The following is a 15,456-nucleotide window of genomic DNA, read 5'->3' on the forward strand; positions in this document are numbered from 1 at the left end:
AAGAACATTCTCAACTACTCAGTTGGTCTAATAAAAGAGATCACACTACCCCACCCTCCCTGGGTGCAACCAGTGGTGGGAGCTGCTCCCACCCCATGAGCTGCACCTCCATCCCACACTGCCCTCTCCCAGGCAGCACCTGCCCCTGACCCCTCCCTCACAGCAGGGGGAGTTGATCTGCCCTCCCGCCCCACACACACCTCCCCACTTCCCTTCCACCATACCGGACTTAACACCTGATGGCAGCTGTATTGGCTTTCGGATCATTATCAGCTGATATGCCTCCTTAAATATCAGCTATCAGTATCAGCCCCTAAAATCTCCATCTCTAAATATTTTTCCTATTCATTTCATGACAATTACAGAAAGAATAAACTGCGTACGGGCATATACTTTGAATGATTTGTAAAGTTCACCTGTAATTTTGCTAGTGGTTCATAGTTAGGCCAAATCAAGATTTACACACCATGGATTTTATCTGTACATAAAAATGCTTGTGTTTGGATGCACATGCAAGCAAGCATGCACACTATATATAAATACCTATATATAGAGAACTAAAAGGATGTAAGGAACCATTTATTTGTGAATCACTAAGTTTAAATATAAATATGCTACAATTTAATACTTACCATTGGATCAACCCAAACTGTATTTCCCAAGGTAAGCACCACTCTTGCTTCATGCAATTTTCCTTTAATTTTCTGATGAATATATCTAGTAATCTAAAAAAAAAAAAAAAAAAAAAAAATACTCACAGTACACAAAATACATACCAAACTGAAAATAGATTCTGCAACTATTATACATTTGGAAGACTACTGAATTATAATTAACAATGAAATCAGGGTATTTTATCAAGTAATGCAAACAGTTTTGGAGTAAATGCCAGAAAAACTAACAAAGGCATACACTGAAAAACTGTAGATTAAATAATAATATTACTGCAAGATTAATGGGCTTGACCTAGATATCTGATGCATCACTAAATCAGTTGTAAAGTACATGTTTAGAAAGAATGGACCATTGTCTGTCCTCAATTTTTTTTGTGGACCACCAGACACCCTTAAAAATGTTAACAGAAAGCACTATAAAGGCACACATGAATTGTGTGACTCATAGATCATTTACCAAAGCTTCATTACCCCACCACTCCCTACCCTCATCCAAGTTTGGAAGCCACTGCACCAGATCATGGGTATCAGAGATTATATCTGCAGTTACTTTTGGCAGATTCAAGCAGCAGTGATGACTGGCTTTGGAAGAGGCTATATCTACCCTTACCTTGGAAGACTTCAGAAAAAGGGACTGAATTCTGAGAAGGTTTCTTTCTAGAGTATATCCCCCAAACAAACAACCTAAATTTGCCTAGACGGCAAACAATTATCTGAATCAATTAAAAAAATACCATACAGGAATATTTAAGTTTGCTTGATAATTAAAATGCCAGCTGATAAATGATTCAGAAATTACACTTAGTTTATTTCATCGAATCAATTTTAATATTGAGGACAACCAAAAATAATTAATTTCTTAGAAAACAGCTGGTCAAATAGTTTAAATCTTTATGATTCTTAATTAAAAAACATTAAATTTCACTGCTTGTTATTAATGAGTTTATAACCAACTTTTATAAAAGAAAAAAAGAGACTTAATTTTCCCATAAAATAAAAAATGCATTTATTAAGCTTAATCTACAAAAAGGAAAAATACTGAAGAAAAGAAAACTTACCTTTGGGTTCCATTCAGTTTCATTATCAATAGGTTTTACTCTACAAACAATGAATTCCACTGCCTGAGGGGGCAAACTCTGAAATTCTGCAGGTAAGGGAAATAACTGATGGCCTTGAACCTGACCAGTTCTACCTTCATCTACGTACTTGATAGTAACATTATAGAAAAAGCCATTTTCTTCTTTTGGAAAGATCTCTAATACTTGAACCCTTTAGGGAGAGAAAACATAGACAGTAACTTCCATTTGTCAAAGCACCCACAATAAGATTGTATTCAGCACTCTACTTGTATCATTTGTTTAACCTTTATGAAAATGAAATAAGAACAGATCAAAATATGAGCTACCCAAAATATTCCATGTGTAGCAAATTAAAAAAAATGTAAATAAAATGGTTTGATAATGTTCTGTTTTGAACTTGCATTATTTTTCCAGGCATGCACAAGTGCTTTAATCCAAACACTTTAAAATATCCAGGAACAGTCTTTATTTTTAAATCATTCTTTTCAAAAACAATTTCAATATTTTACCGATGAAAAATCTTCTCTTCGTGTAATCCATACAATGATAGTTTCTTCACCATTTCAACTGATACTTTATTACTGGCTTTCTTAAAATACTTGTCCATTTCTACAGCAAGAATTGCATATTGATCCTCTTTCTTATCTACTATGCGACCAAAGTAGTTTGTTGCATCCACAATGTGGAGAGGTAGTATCTGGAAGCATAAAAACACAGAGGGAGAATTAGATGGCCCATATGACTAAAGTTAATAAGCTTTTAATATTTAAGGAGAACAAGTTCAGTCCAGCCCAGGTCAGTAGTAAAATACCCCTCTCTACCAACTTATAAAAACACTTGTGCCTGTAACTGGAAGTGTTCCAGTCTCTAGTTGACAGATTATACATGCTGAAAGAAACAATACCATACTATGGTCTTATGTTCTGACAGAGACCAAGAGCTCAGTTGGACTCATGTTTGTTGTGAGGTTAAAAAATGAACAGGCACTTAAGTTTGCTCTTTGATGTGAATTTTTCAACTACAGACTTGAAAATACGATAGTACTAGCCAAATGCCCATCAAGAATGATGAGGGCAGGGCGTAGGGGGCTGGGATGAAGTGCCACCACTTAACGCCCCATGCTGCTGCTGTTCTGCTTCTTGCAGGGATTGGGGTAGGGGAGCTGAGGCCAGCGCTTGGGCCAGCCCTACCTGCTGTCTAGTCCTCGGTGCTGCTTGTAGGGAGTGGGGTAGGGGAGCCCACCCCGGTCCTTGGAACAGCTTTGAAATCATGGTCGCACTCCCACATGCCTGAAGCATTCTGACTGGCTGTTTCCGTCAGCCAATCAGAGCGTGAATAAAGTGTTATGGACAGACAGACCAACAGACTCAGGCTTTTATAATATTAGAATCATCTGCAGAATGCATTCCATTGCTGTACTTTTTCTCTTCAATAAGACCTTCTGTTTGACACTAAATTCACCTTAGAATGATAAACATTAAAACTGGGCTTATGCTATAAGAACTATAGCATTTTACTTTTCAAATAGCTAAACATTAAATTTATCACTACAGCCTTGAGAGCCTGGCAAATCTTAGCCACAGATTAGAGAGGGGATCAGAAACTTAGTTTAACTGAACTGTTCCAGGTCACAGAAGTCAATTATCTGTATATACAGAGTAGAGTCAAAATGTCTGACAACAATTTGTAGGTTACTGTTTTACATGCTTATTCAATGAGAGCCAAAGAAATTAATTTGATCTGTATCATTTCATTTAGATCTATCCTCCAATGCCTTAAGAACAAGTCAACTGAATGTTAAACCTCTGAAGAGTTGAATACAGGGGGCAAAGGTAATTTATTTTCAGCAATAACCACAAACTTAGGCAGATAAGCAAAGCCAGAAGCCTCATTTTTGTAGGAAGCCGTGCCACCATATTTAACCTTTTGAATAACTTATAAGAATATTTGCTTTACAGCTCTTCTGAGAGTTTGTATACCCTATATAGAATAATTTCTCCTATCCATTCAGGTACACATAAAATGGTTACATAAATGAAAAGGTAAGCAGTGAAGTAGCAAAAGTTCCTATGTATCTGATCTATCTTTCTGTTTGAGAGGTCTTTTGAGGGGCTGTGGGAATCAGTCTATGGAAGTGACTTACATAACTCATTTCCCAGGAGGTGTGGTTCAATTTCTCTGAGTGATTATCTGCTGCAATAACAGTAAGCTTCTAAATCATCATAAAAAACTCTCTCTTGTTAATTTTTAGTATGGAGAACTGAGGAAGTTTTGTTACATTTAGTGCAGAAAGACCAAATCCTCAGAAAAAACTAATACAACAAAGACCACAAAGAATCAAGTTTCTTTTACTGGCCAGTGAAGAGCTTCACTAAGTACATATTGGCTACTTACAGATATAGCAAAAAAAACCCCAGTGCTTTACTTACAACTCAGCACACACCCCTCAACAAGCAAAATGCATGCTCCAAAAGAGATGTTGTATCAGATTGACCTGACCAGCTCACCATGTGTGTAGATCACACGCTTCAGCAGGGCTTTTTGGCAGTTTTATCTAATAGCTGGAATCAATCAGCTATTGGACAAAAGTGCCAAAAAGCCCCGCTGAAGCACGTGATCTACACAAATGTTGGGGAAGCTGGGTCAAACTGATGCAATTCCTCTTCCGGTAAAGTGGTTTTGTTTTCTGGGGTTTTTTTGCATCTGTCAGTGGTCACTGAGTGCTGGCCAAGAGGCAGAAGTGACAGGAACCAACAACAACACAGCATCAAGCGTGCCTTGTAGGACTCCTGTTTCCTTTACACAACAGGGCAAGAAAAGAGGTCTCATCAGCCACAAAATAGCCTTAAGCAAAGGAGACCTGACCCAGCTGTCTCATTAAAAACCTTCCATTGATATACAAGGGCCACAGATGAGCAGGAAGGACACTTGAAAGATCTAATGTCACTTCAAGCCATGCATTACAAGAGGGAATACTCCATGCTGTTTATTCCTGCTGCAGCTCCTACAGATGAGGAAGATGTACCATATCTAGCTAACTGATAAAGTTTATTATATTGACTGTGAGATGATCCTAAAACAGAGAACATTTTTGCGTCCATCTTTTGTAAACTTTGTTGTAAAGAGAAACAATCACTTTCACTTTCCTGAGAGAAAGCAGTCAGCTACAAGAGAGCAGAAAGGAAAACAGGACATTCCAAGGGCTCAAAATGTATGTTATTCTACTGATATTATGAACTGCCAATCATATTATACCAGAATTATTGCTAGCAATCAGACTAGCGTATTAGACATATTAAAAACAAGACAGAAGTCTAGTAACTTACTGTGATATATCCAACTGCTGATGTAATTTGATCTGAAGACTTTGGAGGGAAATCTATTTGCAAATTAACTTGATGCCGATCTGGACATATCCTCATATTTCTGCATATTTATAACACAACAAAGGAGGAAAAGACTTAACAAGGATAAACAAAGCCAATTCCATCCTCCCCCCCTGAATTTTTAAGACAGCAAACTGAAGTACTTTTTGACCACAGAGTCATCTGTCAATTTCAGGAGAACTAGTAGATAAAAGATTAACAAGAATTTATGAGTGTAAATTTCAGAAGCTAAGTCAAGAAACTATTAGGAAAAAAAATCCTATCCTTAAATTAACAGGTGTTCATGGGAAGAATATTCTATTTTATTAAGAAGTATGTGAAACTCAGCAGCAGCATTGGGGAATTCAGAACTGAGGATTATTTGCTTATATTTTGATAGTACCTAACAGGCCACAGTAAGTATTTGGCTATAACCCAGTTACTGATGTGACTACAGTATAATGGAGATATACCCAAGCTGATTTTATACAACTTAGTTCAGGTACTGGCAATAGACTGTATGCGGTAGCATAATGCTCAATATAAAACTAGTCTCTCAATTACCCAGATTCTCACAAAGATCTTACAGCCCATGCTGATTTCGATACTCTCACAACAAGACTACCACCTGCAACCAAACTAGCTGGTTTAAAGCTAGTTCAGGTACATCTACACTACACTACAAATATGGCAGATACATGGGTAAGGGTAAGAAATGGTGACTCTGGATAATGAGAATGTGGAAGACTCTATGGCCTAAATCCCCTTCCAGCCCTATGTCTGTATATACCTATATTGCCAGTGTAGTCACAAGCTACATAACTAAGAGCTGGGACCCAACTGGAGGAAGCATTCATTAACACATGCACATATTAAATTCTCTACCATAGCTAGAAGGAAGCAGACATTTATTGTTATAAGTTTGGTTTACTTTAAGCAAAAGATTAGAAGAATAAGTCATTTCAATATACACTCCAAGGAGTTTCTGATATCAAGTCTCAAAATTACATTTGTGATGAGTATTCTGATTTATGAAACATCGTAACTAGGGACCTACTCAAATCACAGTTTTCACAGAAACCGTGAAAAATGGCAGTTCCCATGATTTTGCACAGAATTGCTGGGGGAAAGAAAGCTTACTAAAAATAAAATGCTGCAGAGGACACTGTGGCACAGCCTCACAGTCCACAGGGGGTGCAGAGGGAAGGAGCTGCCAGCACAAAAGGAAGCAGCCAAGACGGTGGCCACAACCTCCACCGCTGATTGGCTGAAAGGGCTGCCATTAGCAGTGAGGGGCATGTCCACATGAAGGGCAGCCTTCTCTACCAATCAGCGATGAGGGGCAGGGCTACCAGATCCCCTTGGACAATCAGAAGTGGTGAGGAGGAAAGGGTGGGGAAAGAGACACCATGAAAAGACAAAAAATGGTAACCAGCGCCACAATCAGCATGCAAAATTGCCCATCTGCCACCTCAATTTGGGTAGGTCCCTAAATCATAACAGAAATCCGCAGTGTAAAATTAGCACTATACTGGGAAAAATACCACGTAGAGGCAATTGAAATGAATGAAAATGTAGTCCCCATTTTCATCATACCAATGCTTAAAGAAAAAAGTTATCATGCTTACTCAAATCCAAGACGACTCAAAGTTAAAGACAAGTCCCCAATAAATAGATTACATGCGTGGAAAATTATACATTTGTTATAATTTTTCATGTAGATAATTTAATTACTGAAGAGTTGGCTTAAATGAATCCCTCCCATCACTGCGATGGGGAATGGTACAGCAATAAGTGGGGAGCATATGGTCTGCCTCCATGCCACTTGCCCCACATCTGTGTTAATCAGAACCTATACACCTGCTGCCTGCCTTCCTCTTCCCATCAGTGTTTGTCCCCCTCCCTCAGTCTGCCTGCTTCCTACTCTCCACTGCTTTTCTCCCTGCCATCACTTACCCAATGTAGCAGCTTTGACTCCGGCCCAGGGCATGGAGCACAAGGTGCCCGGCCCCAGCCAGATAGTAATGGTGGCAGCTGCACCTTTGGCTCTGAGCTCTGGTTGGGGCCAGAACTGCAGCAGCTCTGCCACTGCTGCAGTCTCCCTTGCACTCCCCTGGGCCACACACTGCACACTCCCCAAGTGGGCCCCCTGGGTTGCACACTGCATTGTCTCTGCAACATTTTCCCCTCCACCACCACATGACTCAACCCAGCTGTGGCCAGGCAACTGTGACAATGGCAGCTCCAGTATTCAAATCCAAGATGAGGCTCCCACCTCCTATGCTGAACAAATAAAAATCACCTGTTGTTTTTGAGTAAATACGGTACCTACAGGAAGAGAGATTACTATGCAGCCCCTTCAATATCAAAGGGAAACCAAGAAGAGACCTGCCACATTATTAAAAACCTGCTATCTCAGGGAGGCATAACAACAGGTTTCCTCAAATATTAAACAGCATTTGTCAAACTTTGGGGGGAAAAAGCCATTACTCAAAGCAAACAGCTCTTTGCACAAGTTATTTTAAGTAGTCTGCAAGAATAGATTATGCATTTTCTTACTTGCAAACCCCAAGTGTTTTAAGATAATGACAAACAGGCCTTGCTAGTTTCATATCTTCTTTAGCTTTGAGCACTCCAGCTGTAAAGTCACTCAGTTCTGGTGGAATTTTAGCATCTGTGTGTTCCAAGTAATGCAGCACACCACCTGCGTGGCATCCATTTCTTTCAGTCAGCAACAAGATGGATTTTGCCTTTGTAAATTTGTCATCTTTCAAAGAACTCTTCAGAAAAAGGAATGAAGATTTTTGTTTTTAAAACGCTGTCCACTAAGTATACGGCAACATATTAGTAAGTGAACGTTAACCAGCAGAACTAAAACATCTTGAGAGTTAATCAAACCTTTTCTATGCCACTTCGAAAGTTATCAGACATGCTGTGTAAGCGTATACCAAAAACGCTTGGAGAGGATGGAAAACTGAAATGTACCACACAAGTTGCATCAGTAATTCCCAAGTATTTCATGCAGTCATCAGTTAAAACTGGAAGAGAAAGCAAGCCACAATACATCATATGTACATATTACAAAGTATTTCTCTGGTGGACTAAAAGACAAAAAGATCCAGCTGAGGCATGTTCCACAAAGAAGTTATAATTTGAACATTATCATTTTGATGCTACGTTGTGTAAAAATATTAGGAGGTAAATGCCCTGGAGAGAAAATAACTATTTAGGCTGACAGACAATGTTGACACAAATACAAACAAATATAAACTGGCCATGAATAAATTTAGGGTGGATATTTGAAAAAGTTTCTATTCATTAGAGCAGTCGGATTTTGAAACAGCTAAAAAAGCAAAAAAGTAGCTCCTTAAAAAAAGAAAAAAAGCAGCAGCAACTTGATACATTTATTAAAGGAATTCTATAATATGGTTGCCTGCAATAATGGGGGACTAGACTCTATAGCTCAAGAGGTTTCTTTTATTCCTTTATTTCTTTGCATATTCACTCCCCTCCCAAGATTGTGCCACTTAGGCAATACATTTGAAAGTCCAACCTTCCCTTTGCTGGAATATGTTCTTACAAAGCCAAAAATCAAACAAGTTTTGTTACTGCTGATCTCATGCCTGTTGCTCCCTTTTGATACTTTATGTACCTCAACTTATTTTTGTAACCTCCTTCTACATGAATGGAATAGTGTCTTGAGTTTTCTGGGAAACGTATTATGGTCTCAGAAGCTGCTTTGAACTTAACAGCTAAGCTTAAAAAAGGGACTCTTTCTTGATCATTTTCCCTAGTGAACTCCCTGGAGTAAAAACACAGATAAGCTAAAAGCTTGATAGAATAAGAAATTTCTCTGCAGATGCTGACAGAAATTCTGGATTTTGATGGTAGAAATTCCAAGACTGCAAAGAAACTGAGAAACTGCCAGGATATTTACACCCTTTAAAAATAAATATATAAATAAAACCACATATACATGCACACTCTCCCCACAAGGTGTAGTATTTTCCCTTATCATGATCTTTGAATCTGTTATTTTCCCTAGTTGAGCCCATTCTGCCTTGTATTTTTAGGGAGAGCAAAATTAATTATTTCCAAAGTCCTGTATTTGGAAAAGCATCTATTTTCCAAGTTTACAAAACTGGCAACTCAGCAGCTCATTTGACTTCAAGTTTATGTAAAATCTGTTCAAAGAAGAAATACCTGACCATTTCAGGCAAGTGGGTTTTGATCATGAGTTTTTTCAAGGCACTGCTAAACATAGATATGCTCATTTGATTGTGAAGGTAAACATTTGGAAAACAAGTTCTAAGTGAAGGTCATATGAAAAAAGGAGGTTGTTAAGAAACACAAAAAGAAAGCAGACCTTCAGGTCTACATAAAATAGAAAGCTATATGCACCAAAACGAATTCCTGATTCTGATACTAGCGATTCCAAAACAGTTTGTAAGAAACTGCTCTTTGCAGTAACAGATTGGCACTGCTGGAAGAGCCCACTGATTTGTGACAGATGCACTAACAGCTACTCAACAATTAAAGCTCCCCTGACCTGTACCACTGACAGAGGATTGCAGAACATAGTTACTGGTATTCTGACCTAAGGTCTACTTTCTTTTTGCATTTCTGAACAACCTCTCGTATCTTCGTTTGAGGTGAAAACAGAAGCGACAATTTTCACTCGATATGGCAACAGAAAGCAGTCTACAGCCGTGACCAAAAGCCCAAGTGCATGGCTGCAGACAACTTCAAAAATGGCCAGTCAGATGAAAATTTGATCTCTTATTCCAGGAGGTATCATATGAAGACGTTTCAAAATGCAGCGTCTTTTGTAACTTGTTTCTGGAGCTTCCAGCCTGTTGCTGTTCTCAGAATGCGAGGGGGGAAAAGGGAGCACAGGCAGTTCAGTCTGTTTTGTTCAGACCCCACTCCTCCAAGGGTGAAGCAGGCATATTAGAACACCCCTCAAAGTCGGGGGCTCCAGTTTCACCCATGCCACCATTCAGCACCAGCTGGGTAGCCCTAAGAATGAGCTCCCTCCACTGCCTTTCCCCTCTCCTGTTGTGAAAACCGAGCACTGGCAGAGAGCCACGGCCACTGCTATGGGAACCTGGCTACAGGCTCCCAGGGGGCAGCTAGATTCCCCTCCCCCACAGAACCATCAGTGAACTTCTGTTTGGTCTGGGGTAACGCTGTAACTCAGAATGGTTTGCAGAAAAACATTCCGAGTTACAGCTGGGAGCTCACTTCTGCCTGCACCTTACATCTCCACTTATATCACAGAACGTCTGGTGTGTTTTTAGTGTTATTTTATTTTTGGTTCCAGAAAACATTTAGGGTGCTCTTGGTTTTTATTTAATTCTATCTTATTATTGGTTCCAGAAAGAAGCTGAAGTTATATGCATCTCTTGTGTAGAAGACTGGAGATAACACTGTTTGGACCCTAAGTCGTGTACTAGAAATTGAGCTCCAGGCTGAGTCAAAAGAGCCAGTGATAAGACCAAGTAGCAAAATAAGTTGATTCGCTTTTAAACTAGTCTCACATGACACTGGAAGCCTACATACAAGGATACATTACTGGGTATGGAGGTAAATTAACTGTACTGAAAAAACGGAACAAGGACCTGTCAAGTAACCAGGCTCTTGTTTTTAATGCGTTCCTTTTTCATGAAGTCATAACTACGGAAAGTTAAGTCTGAGGTTTTAAACAGCCACAATATAATATTAACCTATAGCCTGAAAAGCTGCAGGTGAAAAATTAAGAAGCAAAGCAGTTTTGTTTCGATTTTTTTTAAACAGGTGCAAGTTGTCTTTTATTCCTTTTTTAATTATTGAAATATATGTTGCATTATCAACAACGTTGATATTTGTTTAGATTTATATCTCACCCTATCTGAAAGGCTCAGACGATAAATCCAGCATCTTGGATTTGAATCTTTAATTTGAAGAGCATCCCAGGATTATGAAAATCTATTCTCATTTCTTCACTGAACTATCTACTTACCTAACTATATTCTGTTAAGATGTACTGTTCTTTTTGTTTGGTTACACTCTAGTTCTGCTAGAAACATACAGAAGTTCTAGTCTAATAAAGATTCTCAGAGACATATTTGCATTTAATATTGCTGCCTTCAAGTCTTTCAGGGGCTAAAATATAAATTGTTTGCATTAGCACCAGCAAATTTTACATCAGTTTTGTACACCAATTTAAGTTATACTAGGATCCAGGGTGGAGACAAACACCAGTCTCTCTAGTAGCTACTAGGCTAAATACTATTACAGCTCATCAACCTTAGGTGGCAGCAGAGCAAGTAATATCCTACTTGTATTGAGAAAACTTTTACCCAAAGGCAGCTATGGACACAGCACCTACACTGGTGTATTCTTACTGCAGTTTTCCCTGGGGAACTTTTCATGGTTTCTACTCTGCATGTTTACTCTTCATTAACACCAGTGTAAATACATTATATAGACTAAAAGAAATAACATATTGCTGCTTAGAATCCGCTTCTTAAAAATGAAAGGAAAGCACTTACCTAACACAACATGAGTGCCAGGACTAAATTTTTTTCTCCATTGCTCTTCAACATATTTAAAATGATACTCAATTTCCTTGTGTATTTTTAAGCAAAATATTGCACTGCTCTCCACTGCCTGAAACACAAGAGTTGTCTCTCCAGTAAATAGTAAAGAAATAAAATATGATTATACTAATTATTACTACAGCTCAAAGTCCTACGAAGCCTTGTTCAAGTGATACATCATCATAGACTTATTTGGTTTATGCGAAGAAGGGATACCCAAGAAACCTTTCATTTAGAAGTAATTCTATGTAATTGCACTTAATTTACTTTGATGAATTATATATTCAATATTCCAGGCATTAAAAGGATTTCGCTAACAAACATTTTAAAATTATCTAACTACATTAACATTTTCAACAGTTGGGTATTCCAGATGTCATGGAACACTCATGTGTGGTATCCCATATATTTTTTAAGGATCTTATTTATAATTATCTATTACACTTTCCTTACTCTTGAGTAAAATGCACAGTGCTGGTGTATTTTCCACATTTCTATATTAAAAAAAAAAAACAAGTGTAGTGTCAAGCAACTGCATCTAGGTCATATGAATTGGGAATATGGACCTCTTCAAGCAGCTTTGCCATTTTTTTAAAGTTATTCTTGCCTATCATTTCAACCTTTGAATTTAGTTTCAAAGGTTGAAATTTTTGTTAATAATTCAAGTATCATTACTTGATTAAAATATGTGGTAGCAGGAAAGCATGAAGCAAACAACGATAAAGACAGTAAAATAAACATTTAATTGAAGTACCAGACTGAAATGTAATTTTATCATTCTGGAAGGTTAAAAGCCAGTTTAGACCTCCTATTGTATTAAAAGTAAAGACTGGATTTAAATAATTCAGTTCCTTAAGTGTTCTCCTGTTGCTACATTGTTTGCTTTGTCCAAGGTAATTTATTTTCAAATATAACAGATTTATAAATGCAAGCAATAGCAGATTGTGTTGGATTTGGGGAAAAATGAATTGCAAGGACTTTTCAAGATGGTCAAACAGCTAGTTGCTATATGAAGTTTTGAAATGTAAAACTTTTACTGGATCTCAGAAAGGAACATCATAATACATGTAAGTACCCTTCAACATCAACTACTGTTATCCATCCTTCTTTGCAAGAGGAACTATATACATACATGAAATACGCATTAGGAACGTATCGATAAAAAGAATATTAAGGCTGTCCAGTCAAGCACTAAGAGTATGTATTATGATGTTCCTTTCTGAGATTCAGCAGACGTTTTACATTCAAAAACTAACAATTAAGACTGCCCTTTAATTTAGCAACCTGGGGCATGTAGCTTCTTGATAGTCTTTAACTGCATAATCATTTTCTATTTGTACCTGGCCACTGTCTTATTCACTGCCCAGGAGGCATGGGGATCACAGATATAAAAGGTAACATTCAATATTCAAATATTTGGCCCCATACTAAGAGTACAAAATGTTAATTTCAGAGAAATTTACACTGGTGAATAGTACAGGGTACATTTACCCCAGAGTTGTAACAGACACAACGTACTAATAAGGATACTTCACAGGAGCTGCAGTTCTTACCAACACGAACCAACTTAACACCTGAGGTAGACCTTACAGTATGCTCTAGAAGTTTTGGGGCCAAGACACCTTAAAATCTGGGACTATTACTTTAGTTGGTTGGTTACATAGCAGTTAAAAGAAATTACCAAGGCTTCTCATGCAACATCAGTCCTCAAAAACTCCTTAGAAACCAGTAATATTGTTTTTTTTCCAGATTATAACACTTTTTACTACTCAGTGGTTTGACTGCTCCACCTGTACTAAGGCTGCTTCTATGTCAGCTACTGGCCTGTCCCTCCCTGCAGAGTGGTATTCCATGGACTAGAGAGGCAGAGAAAAATCTCAGAGAAAGCACATGCTATATCTCTCACAATTACTTCTTATTGGTCCCTAGGGCCTTTGGGAGAATGAGGATGCCATTTAAAACCAATACAGATGGTACAGTTTGATACAAGTGCACTTTGTGCACTGAAGGTACTGGATAAAGGAAAGAAGTTCATACTGATGGGAAAGTGCTGCTGACTTGAGATGACCATAAATGGTATCAGAATTTCAAAGTGGCTACATTTCAAGAGATCTCAGCAGTACTGCCTCCATAGATGTGGAAACAGCTTATCAACATGAGAATTCTCATCTATAGAAAAGATCATGTCAACAACCATCTGGAAACTAGCAAAGCCTAACTGATACTGGTCCATGACCAGCCACTTTGACATGGGTAAATCAATTCCTGGAAATTCTGTGTATTTGTTATGTACTGCCATGAAGAAATTGTTAGTACAGGCAGTCCTCAGGACAATATTGAAAGATCTGCACACATAAGTTTCCAGAATTATGAAGGCAATTAACACCACCCATGTCTCCACTATATGCACCCCCCACCATGCATTCAGGTACAAACAAAGGAAGGACTTCTTCATTAGTTGCAAGAAGTGGTAAACCACAAAGATTGACTCAAGCCACAATCAAATGGTGTAGAAATATATACACACCACAGTATTAAAGAACTTAAATATCTGTCATAACGAGGGGGTGGAGGGCAGGTTGCTTGCAGAACAGCCCCACTAATACAAACAGGGCAAGCATTCTCTGTTTCTGTGCAACTCTGTGGAGCCAATTTTGCCTCAGTCAATGAAACTTTATACAGAACATCTGGCTCCAAATATGGGCTTAAAAGCTGTCACATGAATGTAGAGTAGGTCTTTGTAAGAAAGAAGGCCAGATGGAAGTCCCCAAGGAAGACTCAATGTCAGAAAGCTACCTGACCAGCAAGGTGAAGGCCAGATGTTTTGTATATTTGCAAAGCATAATATTAAGAGCTCTTAGGAGATGCATTAGATATGGAGCAAGAGACACTGACTATCAAGGGTTTCAGCTACCTTCTACAAACACCTTAGAATAGCACTGACACAGAAGCCTTTGCATAGCAAACTACTTTGAGCAATGGCATGGAGGAGGTCATGCAGCATCTCACATGGCTATGGATGTTGGTATGTGTGACTAAACAAGTGTTCTAAAAGTGAGTATATACTTTTCCTTCTACTTTATTGAGCAGAACACGAAGCATTTTATAATTAAAGGAACACCTTTGTTAGAGTGGTAGTTCTCTTAGACTGAAGCTGTTCATGCTGTGAAGCTACCTGCTATCCCAGAAAGGGTGCAGAATCCACTTATAGGAAAATCTCAAGGCTGGCATACTAATGACTAGTCTCAAGAAGCGAGTTATGGTGATCCAGCTTGCCACTGCTGATATTGTACCTCTCCCACTCCTCCACCAGAGCCCGGGACGTCTCCACTGCAAGCCAGAAGACTTGCTCCAGGTGTTGTAGCTTTTGGACCCATCTCCTGGATGTCCCCAGCAATCTGAGCACACACTTCGATGACACAGTGACAATTTCCTACAACCTCAACTCACCTAAGGATGCTACCAACTCTCCTTATCAGGCAGATTCTCCTTCTTGCAGCCTTTCACTATGTATTAAAGCACACTCCTGAATAGCTGCCTCTTAAGAATTATTGTTCCATCCTCCACAAAAGATACATCTTCAATACATTTCTTATTTCCATCATGATGTTACTATGTTTTGTTCCCATTTTGGGCAGATCACCACAATGGGGAAGTAACAGGATACCCTGGATAACTAAAGGGCCTGAATCAGGTTCCCTATGCCTCACTTGCTTGACATTTTTTCATTCATTTTAGGACTTTTTTTTTTTTTGGG

General features: G+C 38.6%; 1 protein-coding gene across 1 annotated transcript in view; it reads right to left on the bottom strand.

The window, feature by feature from the left end:
* TDRD12 (tudor domain containing 12) overlaps positions 1-15,456 on the bottom strand; it is an 83,795-nt gene that overhangs the window by 21,704 nt on the left and 46,635 nt on the right. The window contains exons 20-26 of the mRNA XM_019505281.1: positions 11,652-11,769; positions 8,017-8,156; positions 7,678-7,898; positions 5,080-5,179; positions 2,263-2,450; positions 1,733-1,943; positions 633-725 (exon numbers count right to left, since the gene is read on the bottom strand). Of these exons, the coding sequence (XP_019360826.1) occupies positions 633-725; positions 1,733-1,943; positions 2,263-2,450; positions 5,080-5,179; positions 7,678-7,898; positions 8,017-8,156; positions 11,652-11,769 (1,071 nt within the window). The remainder of the gene's footprint in view (positions 1-632; positions 726-1,732; positions 1,944-2,262; positions 2,451-5,079; positions 5,180-7,677; positions 7,899-8,016; positions 8,157-11,651; positions 11,770-15,456) is intronic.

Source organism: Gavialis gangeticus, unplaced genomic scaffold (genome assembly GCF_001723915.1).
Source record: "Gavialis gangeticus isolate Ggan-Ray unplaced genomic scaffold, GavGan_comp1, whole genome shotgun sequence".
In the NCBI taxonomy this organism is placed as follows: domain Eukaryota; kingdom Metazoa; phylum Chordata; order Crocodylia; family Gavialidae; genus Gavialis; species Gavialis gangeticus.